This window comes from Actinia tenebrosa, unplaced genomic scaffold (assembly GCF_029948245.1).
Source record: "Actinia tenebrosa isolate PJP-AT-01 unplaced genomic scaffold, QUT_ActTen_1.0 PGA_scaffold5__44_contigs__length_20552954, whole genome shotgun sequence".
Taxonomy (NCBI): domain Eukaryota; kingdom Metazoa; phylum Cnidaria; class Anthozoa; order Actiniaria; family Actiniidae; genus Actinia; species Actinia tenebrosa.
Genome location: NW_028292582.1, coordinates 16,855,371 through 16,872,241, shown reverse-complemented (window position 1 = coordinate 16,872,241; position 16,871 = coordinate 16,855,371). Strand labels below are relative to the sequence as shown.

At 36.3% G+C, this 16,871-nt stretch overlaps 2 protein-coding genes across 2 annotated transcripts; both read right to left on the bottom strand.

The window, feature by feature from the left end:
- Positions 1-2,878: 2,878 nt before the first annotated feature.
- On the bottom strand, positions 2,879-9,262 carry LOC116294595 (metabotropic glutamate receptor 3-like). Its single transcript, XM_089037400.1, has one exon. The coding sequence runs from the start codon at positions 8,499-8,501 to the stop codon at positions 6,036-6,038; it is 2,466 nt and encodes an 821-aa protein (XP_088893526.1). The 5' UTR covers positions 8,502-9,262; the 3' UTR covers positions 2,879-6,035.
- A 141-nt stretch (positions 9,263-9,403) lies between these two features.
- Positions 9,404-16,813, bottom strand: LOC116294594 (zinc finger CCHC-type and RNA-binding motif-containing protein 1). Its single transcript, XM_031702227.2, has 6 exons — positions 16,415-16,813; positions 16,265-16,293; positions 15,336-15,447; positions 13,115-13,222; positions 12,518-12,615; positions 9,404-9,871 (listed from the first exon to the last, which is right to left on the bottom strand). The coding sequence occupies exons 1-6, from the start codon at positions 16,496-16,498 to the stop codon at positions 9,676-9,678; spliced, it is 627 nt and encodes a 208-aa protein (XP_031558087.1). The 5' UTR covers positions 16,499-16,813; the 3' UTR covers positions 9,404-9,675.
- Between the last annotated feature and the right edge of the window lie 58 nt (positions 16,814-16,871).

Here is a 16,871-nt window from a genome sequence, read left to right as displayed (position 1 = left end):
CTATGATCTGATGGTGATGAGCTTCCTAGACACACCAAACTCAAATAAAAAACTCAACAGCCCACTCTCATAACTCCATACCCAAAATACTCAACTTCAAGACTCCAAAATCAAACCGGAATCTAATTCCATACTTCAGAACGAAAACCAGGCGAAGGAAGTAAAGAGACGCCAAAACATAGAGGAAAGAGTGACTCACAGAATGACGGCCTTGAGCTTTAGCGCCAATAATCCGACAGAAATTAGACTCCCTTTCATGACTGTCATCCCAGAGTGGGAGGAGAAAACAAACCGCACGGTAAAATAAACGATAAACTTCAGTGCAGGGGTAAAAGAGCATGTATAGCTAATCGCCAAAAGGGGAACAATTTTACCGGGAGTCAAAACGAAATAAAAAACTTCAGCGCAAGATTTTAACAAAATTAACAAAACATGTAAAATGCCTAAAAATCGCAAGCAATAGACCAAAAAGACCAAACACCGCTCGAGACTCTAAATATACAAACCAAACGATTTCATAAATGCCAAGTCTCTTGGACCAGCGTCGATCATAAACAGCAAATAGAGGAAAATATATTTACGTCTAGAATCGATGAACAGTACGTGCTCGGTGGCGGATCCAGGATTTTTCAAAGGGGGGTACCGTTTCTTAAACTGTGTATTATTCTCTTTTGTTTAGTCGATGTTTGACAAAAAAATTGGCTCTAATCACCTAATTTACTATCTAGTAACGGACCAAGCTATAATAACACGACCCAACGTAAAACTAATAATATTTTTTTATAAAAAATTATATAAGACATATTTCTATTACCTAAAAGATCAAACCTTCAAGGGGGGTTCCGTATACCCCATCGACCCCCCTGGATCCACCACTGCTGCTTTCTGAAAGAACTTGGGCTGCGAGGGCTTTTGAATGTAAGTTTGTTATTCAACCTTTGGAAGAGCAGCCAGAACCGGCACCAGCCGGCTTGAAGTAAAATAACTAATATGCTAATCTGTTTCACACATTTTTATCAGTTAGGCCGCAGAGAATAGCCAAAAGCAAATAAATAAATAAATGAAAATAAATAAAAATAAATAAAAACAAATAAAAATAAATAAAAATAAATAAAAATAAATAAAAATAAATAAATAGATAAATCAATCAATCAAGAAAAGAAAAGAAACGAAAGAAAAGAAACGAAAAGAAAAGAAACGAAAAGAAAAGAAAAAAAAAGAAACGAAACGAAAAGAAAAGAAAAAAGAAAAGAAAAGAAAAGAAAAAAGAAAAGAAAAGAAAAGAAAAAAGAAAAGAAACGAAAAGAAAAAAGAAAAGAAAAGAAACGAAAAGAAAAGAAAAGGAAAGGAAAGGAAAGGAAAGGAAAGGAAAGGAAAGGAAAGAAGGAAAGGAAAGGAAAGGAAAGGAAAGGAAAGGAAAGGAAAGGAAAGGAAAGAAAAGAAACCGGGCTATCAAATAGTGACTGGGCATGCGTAGGAAGTAATGGGTTACTTATAGCCTGGTTGTATGGTTATATGGTTTTACCCCCTCGCCCCCACAATTAAAAAAACAAAAAACAAAAAGCACTTGAAATAAACTAATTTGCATCTACTATAATATCTAGTAAAACTTCTTTTCTTATTTATTCATTTCTTACCCAAGGGGTTAGCTCTCTGCACTGGAACAAAATCTCCATTTCCAATTTCCAAACTAAACAAAGTCTCCTTGTATCAACATCAAATCTTTTTACATTTGCATTTGGAGGTCATCCAAGGCCATACTAGTTAATTCTAAGGGATGATGGGGCCCAAAGGATACCTTAATTCATACAAGATTTAATCAATTCGTTACAGAGCACCTAAGAAATGCGGGATATGTTCGGTCATCTCAAATCACATTATTTTTCCAGGTTTTCCTGTCATATGTCGTCACACTCCTACTTATCCTTTAGTCAACTTACGTTATATTCAGCAGAGAGCTGCAAATTTTGACGATACGAAATTTTTGCATCTTAATTTTTTTAAAGAGCCAGCTTGAGGCGAGATGAGAGTATTTCAAGCATGGCATCCTGCTAAAATACTTTTTTCATCCGATCCAGTGATTTGTTACTCGTTTCGATTTCTTGTGCGGCAGGCAAAACTCATGTAAGGCACGACAACTTATGTCTTACTCCTGCCAAGTTTCTAGATTTGACCAGAAGAGGCAAAAATAAACCCGTTAATAAATAGAATAGGTATATATATATATATATATATATATATAGATAGATAGATAGATAGATAGATAGATAGATAGATAGATAGATAGATAGATAGATAGATAGTTAGATTCATGGGGCCCTAATGTAACTTGACACGCTCCCTTTTGTAACATTTGATCCCTTTTGTAACTCATTGCGGTTACAAAAGGGATCGCGATCCCTAATGTAACTTCAAGAGCTCCCTAATGTAACCTGATGTTCCCCAATGTAACCTGACACGTTCCCTAATGTAACGGGAGGTTCCCTTTTGTAACTCAAGGCGTTCCCTTATGTAACTCCACATTCGCCTTCAATTTTCTGTCATTTCTTTTTATTTATTTCATATAATAAAGGTGATATGGTAAATCGAGATGCTTTTTGAAGAGTATTACCATGGCTGTTCACCTTCTGAGAAAGGTTTTTGGGGGTAAAAATCGATTATAAAAAGTGTACTAAAACCAGTTACTTCGATAGTTCCCTTATGTAACTTCATATTTGGCTTCAATTTTTTGTCATTCCTCTTTATTCTTTTGAAATAAACAGTACAATATGGTGGATCAGAATGCTTAGAGAACACCATTATCGTACTGTTTTCTTTTTAGGAAATGTTTTTCCGGGATTAAAATCGATTTAAAAAATAATATTACAACCACTCGCTGTAATAGTTGCCTAATGTAACCTTTTACTAAGTCTTGTGTTGATATGATGTTCTTTGAAACTGATAACAAATATCTTACACTAATTGCCCATGCACAGAGTTTTGACTAAAAACTACAATATTTTTTATCGAAATAAATACAGCCACAAAGTAGTTTGGCCTCTATCGTACTTCTTAACTAAGTTTTACATTACTTTAGAAGTCGTTATTAGTGCTGGTGATACCCACTGTTCAGTTGTGTTTTGTTTGCTTGACGTTTAATGGTATTCTTACACAGTGCAATGCAACAAACGATTGAAGTAGTGCAAGTAGCTTCAGCTATACTTATTATAGTTATGGCCTTTATGTTATCATCAAAATTTCAATGGCGTTTAAGTTGCTGACACACGGTGCAACATTGCACTCAACATCAGCAAGCAATAAATTTGAATCGGAGTGACATTGGAATAAAATCATGCAACATCGCTTGTGTCAGCCTGCTATGTTAAGATATTTGGTCCGCAGTCATAAATTTGGTACAAGCTGTTTCGCTTTAAATTTCAAAATGTTGCAGGTAATGTTGCAGACATGTTCACATGATGAAATTTGTAGAGCGCGATTCAACTTCAGATTTGTTGCATGCAACGTTGCGTGCAACAAGTTTGTGGTAGACACACGCTACGACAGTCCTTTTGCGTGTAATGTTGCATGCAATGTTTCACCGTGTGTCAGCACCATAACTGCCGTGAGTTTGTAAAGCGAGGTTATTTAGCAAAATGTGTTAAGATTCAAAACTCACGACTGTGTCAAACATCCTTCGTTTTGTTAGTCATATAAAAGCTATGAGGCTCTTACGTAAATGCGCTAATGCAATAATGAAACGATTTAAACGAATGCAATGATAAAAATAATGAACGAAGTAGTTTGAACTCTATCGTACGTCTTAACTATGTTTTACGTTACTTTAGAAGTCGTCATTAGTGCTGATGACACACAGTGTTCGGTTGTTTTTTGTTTCCTTGAAGTTTGATGGTATTTTTACACAGTGCAATGCAACAAACGATTGAAGTAGTGCAAGTAACTTCAGCTATACTTATTATAGTTATGGCCTTTATGTTATCATCAAGATTTCAATGGCGTTTAAGTTGCTGACACACGGTGCAACATTGCACGCAACATTGCAAGCAACAAATTTGAATCGGAGTGACACACATTGCAACAATATCATGCAACATCGCTTGTGTCAGCCTGCTATGCTAAGATATTTGGTCAGCACTCATAAATTTGGTGCAAGCTGATTGGCTGGAAATTTCAAAATGTTGCAGACATGTTCACATGATGACATTTGTTGCGCACAATGTTGCAACAGCAGAGCGCGATTCAACTTCAGAATTGTTGCATGTAACATTGCGTGCAACAACATGGGGTAGACACGCTGCAGCAGTGCTGTTGCGTGCAATGTTGCACCGTGTGTCAGCACCTTGACTGCCTTGAGTTTGTAAAGTAAGGTTATTTAGTAAAATGTTTTAAAATTCAAAAATCACGACTATGTAACTCATCCTCCGTTTTCTTTCATATAAAAGCGATGAGCCTCTTACGTAAATGCGCAAATGCACTGATGAAACGATTTAAACGAATGCAATAATAAAAATGACGAACTAATGTTATTATTAGAAGTAGCTGTACAGCTGTTACAGATTAAAGATTACAAACATATGACAGCAAAAACGTGCGAATAATGTATCTAAATGCTGACGGATAAAACAAGGGAGAAACGCCGTATTCTGCAAAACAAAACACTATTTTACACTCTTACAAACTATCTAACAAGTTGGTGATGCGCATATTAGAATTCTACATCAAAAAGTCTTACAAAAAAGTCTTGTAGAAGAAGCTATAATTTCGGTGTTTTTCGCCGATGTTCCCTTTTGTAACATTTTAATGTTGGAAATTAAAAATTCAAAACAAGCAAATTAGCGAAAGCGACTCAATTGTGTATTAGGATTCACCGAATTGATTCTATTCATGGCAAGAGATTAAGTTTCGCGAACAAAATGGAACCCGGAGAAAACTTTATTCCAACTTAACCCTAACTTTCCCATTTATAACTTGAACGCCATTTTACAGGGGTACATATAAAAAATCATAACTTCCTAGAATTATGTTATTTTATCCTCCACTTTTGGTGTAGTGTGCGGAAGAAACCTCTTATCAACTGGTATAAAATCCATTCCTATCCTCAATGTTTGTAAGAAGTTATCATTATCCGCTTGGAATGGTTAGATTTGCTCAAAACAGCTACTTTTCGGTTTCGCACATTTCGACAACTTTGGCCAAGAAAATCCTTCTAACTCAAAATCTACTCAATATTTTTGCATGAAATTTTGAGGACATCTAGTACAGGTATCTAGACTGTATGTGCTTGAATTTAGTAGCACTACGTTAAAACGGTGGAAAGATATTGCAATTTTTCATGAAGATGCTCGTTTTTTGATCATTTTGAAATTTCTTCAAACCCTAGGACCTAGTGAAGTTCATACGAACTTACTTGAAATTTTCGTCCCGATTTCCTAATGAAACTTAAATACTGAGTGGATGTTTGGGGGCATCAGTAGACAGTGTTAAGCATGATCTAACCTGATTTCGTATCATATTGGGTTTTTGATCGATTAAGAAACCGCAGAATCCACGACCATGTTCCCTAATGTAACATAGCTAGGTTTGTGAAGTTCGTAAAATTTGAAAACAAAAGCAATGAAAGAGTGACTCCTAGGGAGGAGAAACAGCATCAATATCTGTCAATCCACTGTATTTGGATTGAAATAGCACGTTTTTAAGAGTACGAAAAATGCTATCTATTATTAGGTTACACTAGGGCCATCCATGAATCTAAAGAAAGATAGATAGATAGATAGATAGATAGATAGATAGATAGATAGATAGATAGATAGATAGATAGATAGATAGATAGATAGATAGATAGATAGATAGATAGATAGATAGATAGATAGATAGATAGATAGATACGGACTTTACCTCGGCGTACCACAGCGAGCCCAAACATATGTAATTGAGCAAGGGATCTAACTAGACGAATCATGCTCTGATATCATAGATTTTGTAAACGTGCCTACCCGAGTAAAGACTTGAAGCTCTGCCCTGACGGCTGATGTGGTGTTCTATTCTGGGTGCAGGAATATCAGGTATATCTTCGGCACAAATATGCATCCTAATACGCCGTAACCGCTGACTAGTGATGTGGCACAAGAAACCACTGCGACATACCAACCTTGGAGTGCATAACCCACTGGGAAGTAGGCAATCCACGACAGAAGGATGATATACATTGAGAAAGCGATGTATTTTGCTTCGTTAAAGTTTCCGGGTAGTTTTCTAGCCCTGAACGCGTAGTAAGTGCAGACCAACGCTTGTACTATGAGGTAAATGAGCATGCACATCATTAAGGCTAGACCAGTATTGCTGTTGAAATTCTTGCATGACAGAAAGATGAAGCCATCATTAGTGACTGACGTGTCTAAGTGGGGTGGATCAATGGATATCCAACATACGGCCAGCAAAGCGTCTACCAGAACCAAAGCACCTAACGACATGAGTTGGCGGGTTGCGCTCTTGATGCATGCTTTGATAAGAGCCTTGACTGGCTCCATTTGAAACGCCTGTACGATACGTATGGTCTTGAGAACAAGAATAGAACAGCAGCTGGTAAAGGAGATGTAGCGTAGTGGCTGTAGCAAGGCGCAGATCTTGTCTGTAGGCGTGGCTATGTACAGGAATGTCAGCATGAAACAGGTGGCTGTTCCAAGCAGCAGAATGAAGCTGATCTCTGGATTGCTAGCCTTGACAACAGGGGTGTTTTTGTACTTGATAAGGATGATTAAAACAGCCCCGGACAGTAGTATTCCACATAGGCTCATGACAATTAACAACATGGAGCTCGCGTCGCCCCATTTGATGTTCAACAAAGGTAAATCCACACAAGCATTTCGTTCGTTGTTTGAGTATTGTGTTCTGGGACACTTGGAGCAGTTCGTTTCTCCTGATTTGGACGTTATCCAGCCATCTGAACACTCGATACATTCCCAACAACAATCAGCGGTCTTGGTTTTACGTTCACCTGGTTTGCACTCCTCTCGGCACTCGGAGGGACCGGGACCTTGCAGATTGTCACTTTTTCGCCAGCGAATAAGGTCGGCCTTTAAAGTAAGAGATGTCATCGCTCTCTTTTCCCAAGATCCTATCGTGGCTTTCATTGGTAGCTGTGTGAAGTTTCTATTTGTCTTGTTAGTGTTGAGGTAAACAATATCGTAAAGAGCATCAGATGGATCCCCTCTGAAGTCAAACTCAACCCTGCCAGTCAAGCCTTGAAAGCTCACATTCCGGAGGTATATCAACAAGTCATTTGAGTCAACCCGGGAGATGGTTCCTTGGGGACACTTGCCTCCTCTCAACAACCCATAAGGCTCTTGGCATCTTAGCATGGCGTCAAGCGCATGTGCAATGGCGTACACCGCATCAATGACAAAGGGAACGTAATCATTGGTGAGTTTAAGAAGTAAAGCATCCGTGACACAAAGATCATCTTTACATTCACCCGGTGAGCAGCCAAACTCTGTCTTCCACAGTTCTTCCCACCAAGGGTTCCCGCGGGAATTTGAAGGTGTTATCTTCTTGATGTGAGTCTTGAACGGCTTGTAGACGTGTCGACGCGGTAGAACACCGATATAGTTCCCTTGGTTTATCAGCTTTTCTCCGAGGTATTCTGGTTGCTGCATCGCGAGAGACTCACTCATAATCCACGTGCGACTGACCACACCCTGACTGATGGCCTCATCAAGCAAAGCTTTCCCAGTTGAATGCAACACCCATAAAACCACTACTTTAACTGTCCGACGCTGCTTCAATCGATAAACGATCGACGGGATCCGATCGATCTGCGACTGTTGCACGAATTCGGTCATTCCAAGACAAAAAGTATTTCTTCTTCTTGCTTCTCTTTCAAGTGCTAGAATACCGTTTCTTCCATACGAATCGTCTTCACCGATAGCCGCCACGAAATTCCACCCAAAAAAGTCAATGATATCAGCAATGGCTTTTGCTTGATTCCCATCCGCTGGGATTGTTCGTAGAAATCGATGATGGAACTTGGAGCTGAGTTGTTCACTTGTTGCCAAGGACCCGATTATTGGGATCCCAACGGCTTGAAGTAACATGGATACAGCAAGTGCGGTCTCCGACACCAAGCCACCCACTACAGCAACAACAGGTTTCAAGGCGTTACTAGCATTAAGGCTCTCTACCATGCTGGCCTTTCGATTCCTTATCGCGAATTCGTACACGTTTCTGGCTCCCAAAACAGGACTTTGACAACAATCTAGTACATCATAGCCAAGAGTTACACCTGGTAGAAGTTTCTGGTCTTGATTGATCTGTTGTATGGCAAATATGATCGACTCAGCGACTCCAAGGGCTGGAGTGTCAAACTTTCCACATTCAGCTACACCTTTTCGACCATGAAGAGAAGTGAGCTCTCCAATATTAACATTCCCTTCAACTCGAACTTGTCCCTTGCTTACAAACACATTGACAAGCGTAACCACACTCAAAAATATGATCGACAGCTGCATTTGAATTCACTTTGATTCTCTTCTATTTGTGTGCGTTTGGCAGACTCGGCCTTTCCAAACAGATCACCATGAGTGTAATCTTGTCATTACACCTAACAGGAGCAAGGATGATGCTATCTATTCAAAGACTTTCGATGAATGGATGGACTGCACGTCGCCAATTTACAGTTGTTATGTTGTCTCTGCGAAAGGTATTGATCATAAGCTCAGTAGTGACAGAAATACGTCCGGTCAAACCTTCTTTAATCCAAGCGAGTAGAATAGAGTTGTTAGAAATCAGCGTATTCCCGGATACCAGCTTAGGAATAATTTAATTCTCTTGTATTCATAACAAATGGAAATAAATGAAACAGAATTAACTATCGCCATGGAGCGATTTGGAGTCAACGAAAACGTAATGGCTTAGTCTAATATTAATGAACCTGCCAGGGAACTATTTTTCTTTAATCTACCAACGTCGAATTTCCTTGAAATTTTACGGTGTTTTAGCTTTGACATATGTCGAAATGATCTGAAATTGTCGGCTAAAATTGTCAGACAAATAGATTATTAGAAGCGGTGCTGATAAACCAGACACCTCGAAGATTGAGAAAACAGAACGCACAGATATTATGCCTAAGCAATGTAATTAATTTTGTCAATAGATACCGCAATTTTTTTCATTAAATGAGTATGGATTGTTCATTCTAGCTCGAAGCTCTATTGCTTTGAAAACATCTTCATTAGGTAACATCCGTCCTATAGGTTTGACTCTTCATCACGTAGTCTTTCTCTTGTCGTTCGAAAAGTAATGAAAAATCTCCACCTCTAATTGAACATATGTAAACTTATATTTCTATCCCTTTTCTTTTTTTCCTCTTTTTCGTTTTAATATTAAGACACCGATGAAAAAAGGCCTCGAATAGGTAATTAATTTTTAATATACGGCTCGCCCTCACTGCACTTTCTTTTCATTTTCTCAGAACATATATTTTAAACATTATTTTCGAGAATTTTACAAAAAGTATTCGAACGAAATATCTATATGTTACCTCAAACAACTTAACGAACAAATGTTATTTCAGAAATTATTTGTTTAAAATAATTTTGAAAATTCGTACAGGTCAGTTGATAAAGCGTTCTTGGTGAAGGCGCGAATATGACGTCATATTGCTGACTTATCTTGTAGTGACGTTTAATCCCCATATTCTTCGTCATCACTAAAGTAAGAACTTTGCACTATTCTTTTTTTAGATGCGCTTGGTTGTTGGACTTTATGTGGTTCTTCTTTCTCGTCAGCGAGTCGAGCACATTCTTGAATTGCGGCCCCAAGGCTCCACTCAGATGGGTCTTCTCCTTGCTGCTCTTCCTCCTCCTCTTCCACTTCCTCCCTAGAATGACATAGGATTTGACATAGTCATTTGACACGCACATTCCCGCAGATGGTAAAAGAACAATTTCTTCTCTTGATCTATTCAGGCACTAGTATTTCTACTCCTCTCAATTTGTTGACTTGGCATTTAATTACTTTTATCACAAAAAGAAAATAATAATTTATTTTGGGATTTAGTTTTCTATTTCCAGTAACCTTGAGTACTATTCCTGGTGCATAAAAACCCAATTTATCGATAATAATAAAGCACATTCACTTCCCAGGCACTCTTTCACAAACCTCAGTTTTCTCTGTTTTAGAAAAAGGTTTTCGGTAATGATTTTCTATCCGGCAGGCAAATTAAAGCGGTTTTCATGAGACTGTGAAACACGAGTGTTAATGAAGGATAGTAAATAGCTTCCCATAAGAATGTTTAATGAATCAGTGAAACGTGCAGTACGTACTGACTTACAACACGTACACGATACGACATGCCATAAAAATAAAATTGCTTCCCACAAGAATGGGAAGTGTAGGGTGCTGACTTTAGCAATTACTGGACTGGAATTTCATGAACAATTTGGGACAAAGATTTGGTGTTTTGATCCAAAAATATCGCAAGAAAAGAACATAATTATTCAGGACGTACAAGATGTGAGAATCCGGTTGATTTTTATTTTAGCACTTCTATTTTTGACCAAATTAGAAGTACTAAAATATAATTCGATGCTAAAACTAGTGAAGATACGGGACCTGCTAACCGTGCGAGTATGTGTGTGTTACCAAAGATTTGTGTTATACTCTCCTAACACTCAAATTCTGTTTTACGTAAAGACACTTGGCTTCATTGGTGGATTTCAAGCAAGAGGTTCTGAAGGGCTTAATAGAAAAACGGGATTCCATTTTTCTATTATTTCAATTCTCACTACAATTAATCAAATTTAAAAATTGGCTACTGTTGGGATTTTTTTAAAAGATTACCACTGTTAATGTAAAATTGAATGTTTATCCCAAATACAGTCGACTCTCCGGTAAGCGACCACCCTGGGGCCAGGAGAAAGTGGTCGCTTACGGGAGTTGGTCGCTTACCAGAGATGTAACACAGGAAGCCCAAACAATGGGAATCCCAACACAAAAACCCTAAACCATTTATAAGTTGCAACTCACGTGTTAAAACTAATGCATTAACGATTAAACTGTTTTAGTCAAAACTTTGGATGTGCTATATGTTTACAGTACTGTAATTGTCAATATTTCGTTGGGTTTTTAATGACCCGATGACTTTAATTTTTTATTATTAAAGGATCTGTTATTGACTGGCCCTTGGGTGGTCGCTTACGGGAGAGGAAAAACAATAAAAAATCCAAAAATTTTAACCCCAAAGGTGGTCACGGCCTTTTACGAGAGTGTTTCACTTAGGAGAGAGTTTTTTTTTACAGAGTTTACATGCGGGGGGGGGACGGGAAATTTAAAAGGTGGTCTCTTACGGGAGGTGGTCGCTTACGAGAGTGGTCGTTCAAAGAGAGTCAACTGTATAAAAACAAAATGTGGTGTCCCGAGCTTGTTTTCAAGATAATCAGTATTAAAGGATGTATACCATGTCCATCAAGTTTTTTAAGCAAAACTTCCTCCACCGGAAGTGATGAGAAAAAACATAAGATCATTATGACAGTTCTTTGCATACTCAATATTGCACAAATACTGGCTAGTGAATCATTTTACAATACCACATAGATATTTTCAACAAAAAGACAAAGAAATGAATTGTTTACATAAAGTAAACCAAAAAATCCTACAAAAATCTATTTTTTCTAATTTAATTCAACTGAACATAAAGATGATTGGCTTCATAAGATGGAATCCACAGAATTGCCCTTGGATCTGCAACTGATAAATGCTACGGAAGCATCTAAAAATGTAAACATTTACTGTACACCTTAAAATATTTGTTGTTGTTGTTTTTTTTAATAAAAAAAGGTCAGGAAAGTGATCTCAGATACTTGTTCAGTTGATATGAGAATCTTTTCTTCATTTCTTTGTCAGCAAATCAAAGGGAAGGAAGAAAGAAGGGATGTGATTACATGTATAAACCCACTAGAAAGCTAAAAAATATTGCAACAAATTTTCAACAATTTTTTTTAGTGCAACAGATTGAGTGTTAATTACTAAGATTGCCTTTATCATCTTAAAAAAATCCAAAGCTTTGATAAAATTGAATCAAATAAGTGTTTGTGGGTTGCAGTAAAACTCATAATAAATAAATATATTCATTTTTAATTACAATATCTTAAGAAATTTTAAAATCGGTTTTGCACCCTTTCTTTTTCAAAATCATTTTGAGTTTTTCTCTGTCTGTTAATTTTTGTATTTTGAAATGAATGCCCCTTACACGTCAGAGGGCTAACCTAACCCTCTTATCCCTTTGCCACCTCAGCAGTTACACCAAACATCTGTGTCAAGCTATTTATTTTTACATTAAAAATTGTTTAACCTAAAAAAGGCTCAAGTGACTACAAATATTATCTACAATTCTTTTAAAATTCATTTAAAAAACCTGTAAAAAAACTTAATTGCAATGCTATAAATGAAAATGTTTCCAATTTTAGAAAATATGAAATCCAACCAAAAATTTATTAAAAAATAAGGAAAATATTTTTCTACTTACTCTTCTAGTTTCCTTTTCTTTTTCTTGTTTTTCTTGGGAGGCCTTTCTCTTTCTCCCAGGACATTCTTAGGACATTCATAACTCAAGTGACCACATTCCTATTAAAAATGTTTTTCGATGTTAGAACACGTGTCTTCTACTTTTAAGGTTTTTAGGAAGATAAAATAGAAAGTAATGAATGAATGAAAGGAAGTGTCAACAATAAAAGTATTCTTGGGGGAATCAAAATTATGAATCAAAAACTTCAAAATTCCTTTTTCATTCTGTTATATAATAGACATCATTAAATCAGACCAACTTGGTTTATATGCAATTCTACTTTCATAATTTGGAAACCATGTGAATGCAAATGGTCCAGAAAGATTTTATGAGTCTGCATCAATGTTGAGAAATACTTTTTAAAGTACAACCCCTCGCAGCTATTTCCAAAGGAGCTCATCACAGAGGATAAAAAGATAAAATTATTGTCAATTCTCGTGAGTAAAATGTTTCAGTCAAATGAATTTGTCAGAGTGAATTTTTGGGAAGTTGATTTAAAGTAGTTTCCCAAGAAATAGTCAAACAGTGTTAGGAAGCTAGCTGGTGAAAGACACTTACCCCACATTCATAACATCGTGATTTATCAGGATATTCTCGGCGTCTGATAAACTCTGAGGCCCTCCCATTATCTTTTGCTATGCAGCATTTAATTGTACGACCAAACATCTGATCCAAGAAAATAAAAGTTATCAAGTTTTTTGGTTATAAAATATCTGATTATAGGTCTGACATGATTTTTGTCAATAAATGGAAAACAGAAAGCTTTTAAATGAAACTCTAAACATATGTACTGATACCCAACATCATCATATATCATTAATTTTCATTCACCCTCTTAAAGTATCCCCAGATTCTCATAAAGGTCTGTTTAATTAAAGTATTCTTGGCTAAACATTGTTAAAATTGGGACAACTGCAGTTATAACGATAGTTGTGGATTTCCTGAAGCAACGTTAGGCCAATCATTGCAATAAAATACCATAGTTCCTCTATTAAGCCTCCTGGGGGCTTATTCATTTTCAGTGCTTTTGGACTTAGGGGCTTATTAGAAGTGAGGGCTTATTAGAGGTTGGATACTTAATAAATTTTCCTGATCTTTGGGAATTCATAATTACATGTATTTTTTTCGTAATCTCATCAGATGAAATGACTTTGAAAGCCCTGCAAAGGGAAAAGAACCAAAACAGCCCTTTGTTGTGGAGGCTTATAATATTAGAGGCTGGGGCTAATTTTTTTTTCAGTGCCTCAGACTGGGGACTTATTAGAAGGGGGCTATGATTAAAGGCTGGGGGCTTAATAGAGCAAATTTGGTAAGTTTTTAAGAAAAAAGCATTTGTACAACATTTATATTTAGCTTATAAAGAAATTTTCAAACTATATTTGTTCACATTTTGTAATTCTCTTTTCCACTACTTTCAACCATATTTTTCCCTAATAATACTAGGGTGCAGGAAGCTTCTTCATTAACCCTGTGGGCTGTATTCCTGCACTCTACCAACATAATAATTTACCCCGCCTTATGTTTAATTTTTATGTATTACAGTAATTTATATTGTAAATGGAAATAAAAAACCTTGTAAACCTTGTCACCTTATTAAAAAACCTTCAAATTTTATCAATACCCTGAAAAAACCTCTAGGCTGATCAAAGTCAATATATGGCTATAAACCATAGAACCTGGAGGAAAACCTTTGAATCAGTGGAGAGACATAACAAACTCAAGTCACATGTGATACCAAGCCCAAGGAATATTGAACCCAAAACCCCAGAGGTAAAAAGCGAATGCTCTACTGCTACACCAGCTTCATTCCTATTACATAAATAGAGGATATTACATGGGCGCGCGGAGATACGAAATTTATTTTCGAGTGTTGAAAAGATCTCTCATGAGTGAGCTCAGCGAACGAGTGAGAGATTTTCAACACAAGAAGATAAATTTCGTATCTCCAAGCGCCCATGTAATATTCTGTTTATTATATAATTATCCATGAAATCAGCTTAATAAGCTTTTTATTATTATAAAAAGTTTTTATTTAATATAAACTAATAGCTTAAATTATACACATGGTAACGATATTTTCACATGTGAAAATATCAGTTTTTCGAAAAGGAGAAATATAGGTATTTGTATAGGAAATCGCACAATCTCGAGTACAATTTGGAATTTAATAGACACGAGTAATTGTTTTGAAAGTTCTTGTAATTGCACGAGCCTTTAGGCGAGTGCAATTAAAGAACTTTCAAAACACTACGAGAGTCTATTAATTCCAAATTGTACGAGAAGATTGTGCGATTTTTTGTTTATAGTTCACTCAACAAAATTTCAGTAAAAAATGCGAAGCGACGCTGTTCATCTTTGTCTATTCAGTCCATCGCACAACTGAAATGCATAAAAAAGATTAGTTCTTACGGCTTTAAAATTCTATTTATGTTTTTTAAGTACAAAATGATAGAAAATAATCGTTTTGACATTGTTTTGGCCGTGTTGCCATAGCGACTTAATTCGGTACTCCTATGGAGTACAATTAACGCTATAATTGTACTCCTCCCGACCTATCAGAGTCGAGTAATTTTGTTGAGTGTACTATAATATGGATAATTATATGATAAAAAATAATATGTAATACAATTGATGTGCATATTGCTTATCTGCTTGCATTCTGAATCATTATATGGCTTCATCAAAATATGATATGACTCCCTAAAGGTTTCCAGCCTTATTCGTCAACTTTTCATGTCATACCTTCTATATATTTTAAGAAATTAATCCCTATTTTTACCTGCTTGTTATTGACAGATGAGACAGCAGCTTGTGCAGTCTGCTTGTCAAGAAATAAAATGAATGCAACACCTTTGCTTTCTCTTGATTCTTTATCCTTTAAGATGGTAACTCTGACAATAATAGATATTAAAAGAGATTAATAGATTATATTTGAGATCAACAAGAATCACTGATCTCCTTCCTTCCTTTCTCCCTTTATTCATTTATTCATTCATGCATTCACTCATAAATTCATCAATGTATTCTTTTGTTATATTTGCCATCATGGCAGCCATTGCTTTTGTTATTTTACTCTCTTGGAAATGATTTCAAACCAACAGTAGTTTATGATATAGAGGATATTACATGGACGCGCGGAGATACGAAATTTATCTTCGAGTGTTGAAAAGATCTCTCACAAGTGAGCGCAGCGAACGAGTGAGAGATTTTCAACACAAGAAGATAAATTTCGTATCTCCAAGCGCCCATGTAATATTCTGTTTATTATATATAAATTATCAATGAAAGTATGTTTTGTTTTTTTCAGGCAATTCTTTCCGTGTATTTTTGAATAGCCATCGCAATGGTGTTATTTTCACATGTGAAGATATCAATTTTTCGAAATGGAGAAAAATAGATATTTCATTGGTAATTATATAATAACATGCCATATTACATCTCCCTACAAAGTCTAAACCTCTGATGTGCAGCAGCAATACATTAAATGACCCTTCATAAAAATAGAAACATCCCAAACATTACATTGCATGATGTAATAGGATAGTCAACACAGCTTTTGTGCCTCCAAAGAAGGCTTATATAAAGGGTCTCTATAACCCTCTCTACCCTTGAGGTACTTGATGTCCTTATCGCTTCATTTGTCAGGCGTACATGTATCTACAAAGGCAAACCTTTTTAAAAGCTTGTCTAAACTGCTAGAATGCTCACCTGACAACCTTGCCATATCTACTAAACACCTGGAAATGAAATGATATTGGTTTAATATCAAGCAAACAAACTTATTAAAAATAAATAAATCTGGTATAAATGTGTTAGGTATTTACACAGCTGCATGTCGCAGAATGTAATATTATTTACCTTGTACAGGTCACTGTTTGTGAGGGAATACGGCAAATTGCCTACATATATCGTTGATTTACTTGGGGCTAGTCCTCCACTCATGCTTACACGAGAACGATTTCCAAAATTCAATGAAAAAAACTTAGAAAACTAATCTTATCAAGCTTACTATTAAGTCCATGTCAAGGAAAACCTACACTGGAATTGTTCGAACTAAAACCCAAAATGTTGCGGTTATTTTAGCTATTTGTCATCCCTAAAAAAGTAATAAGCTCAAGTAAAACAATCCCGTAAGCTTTCAGCAATGTCTTTCGTTGCCTTGGACAATAAATTCACGAGTTTTCTGCTAATATTTTTCGTAAACACCACATATTTTTTCGTTCTTCCAACGCCGATTAATCAGTCGATGAATGATCGTTTTAGTGTCGATAAACGAAACGAATGAACTCGAGGTAACACGAAGTCAGCGTCGGGT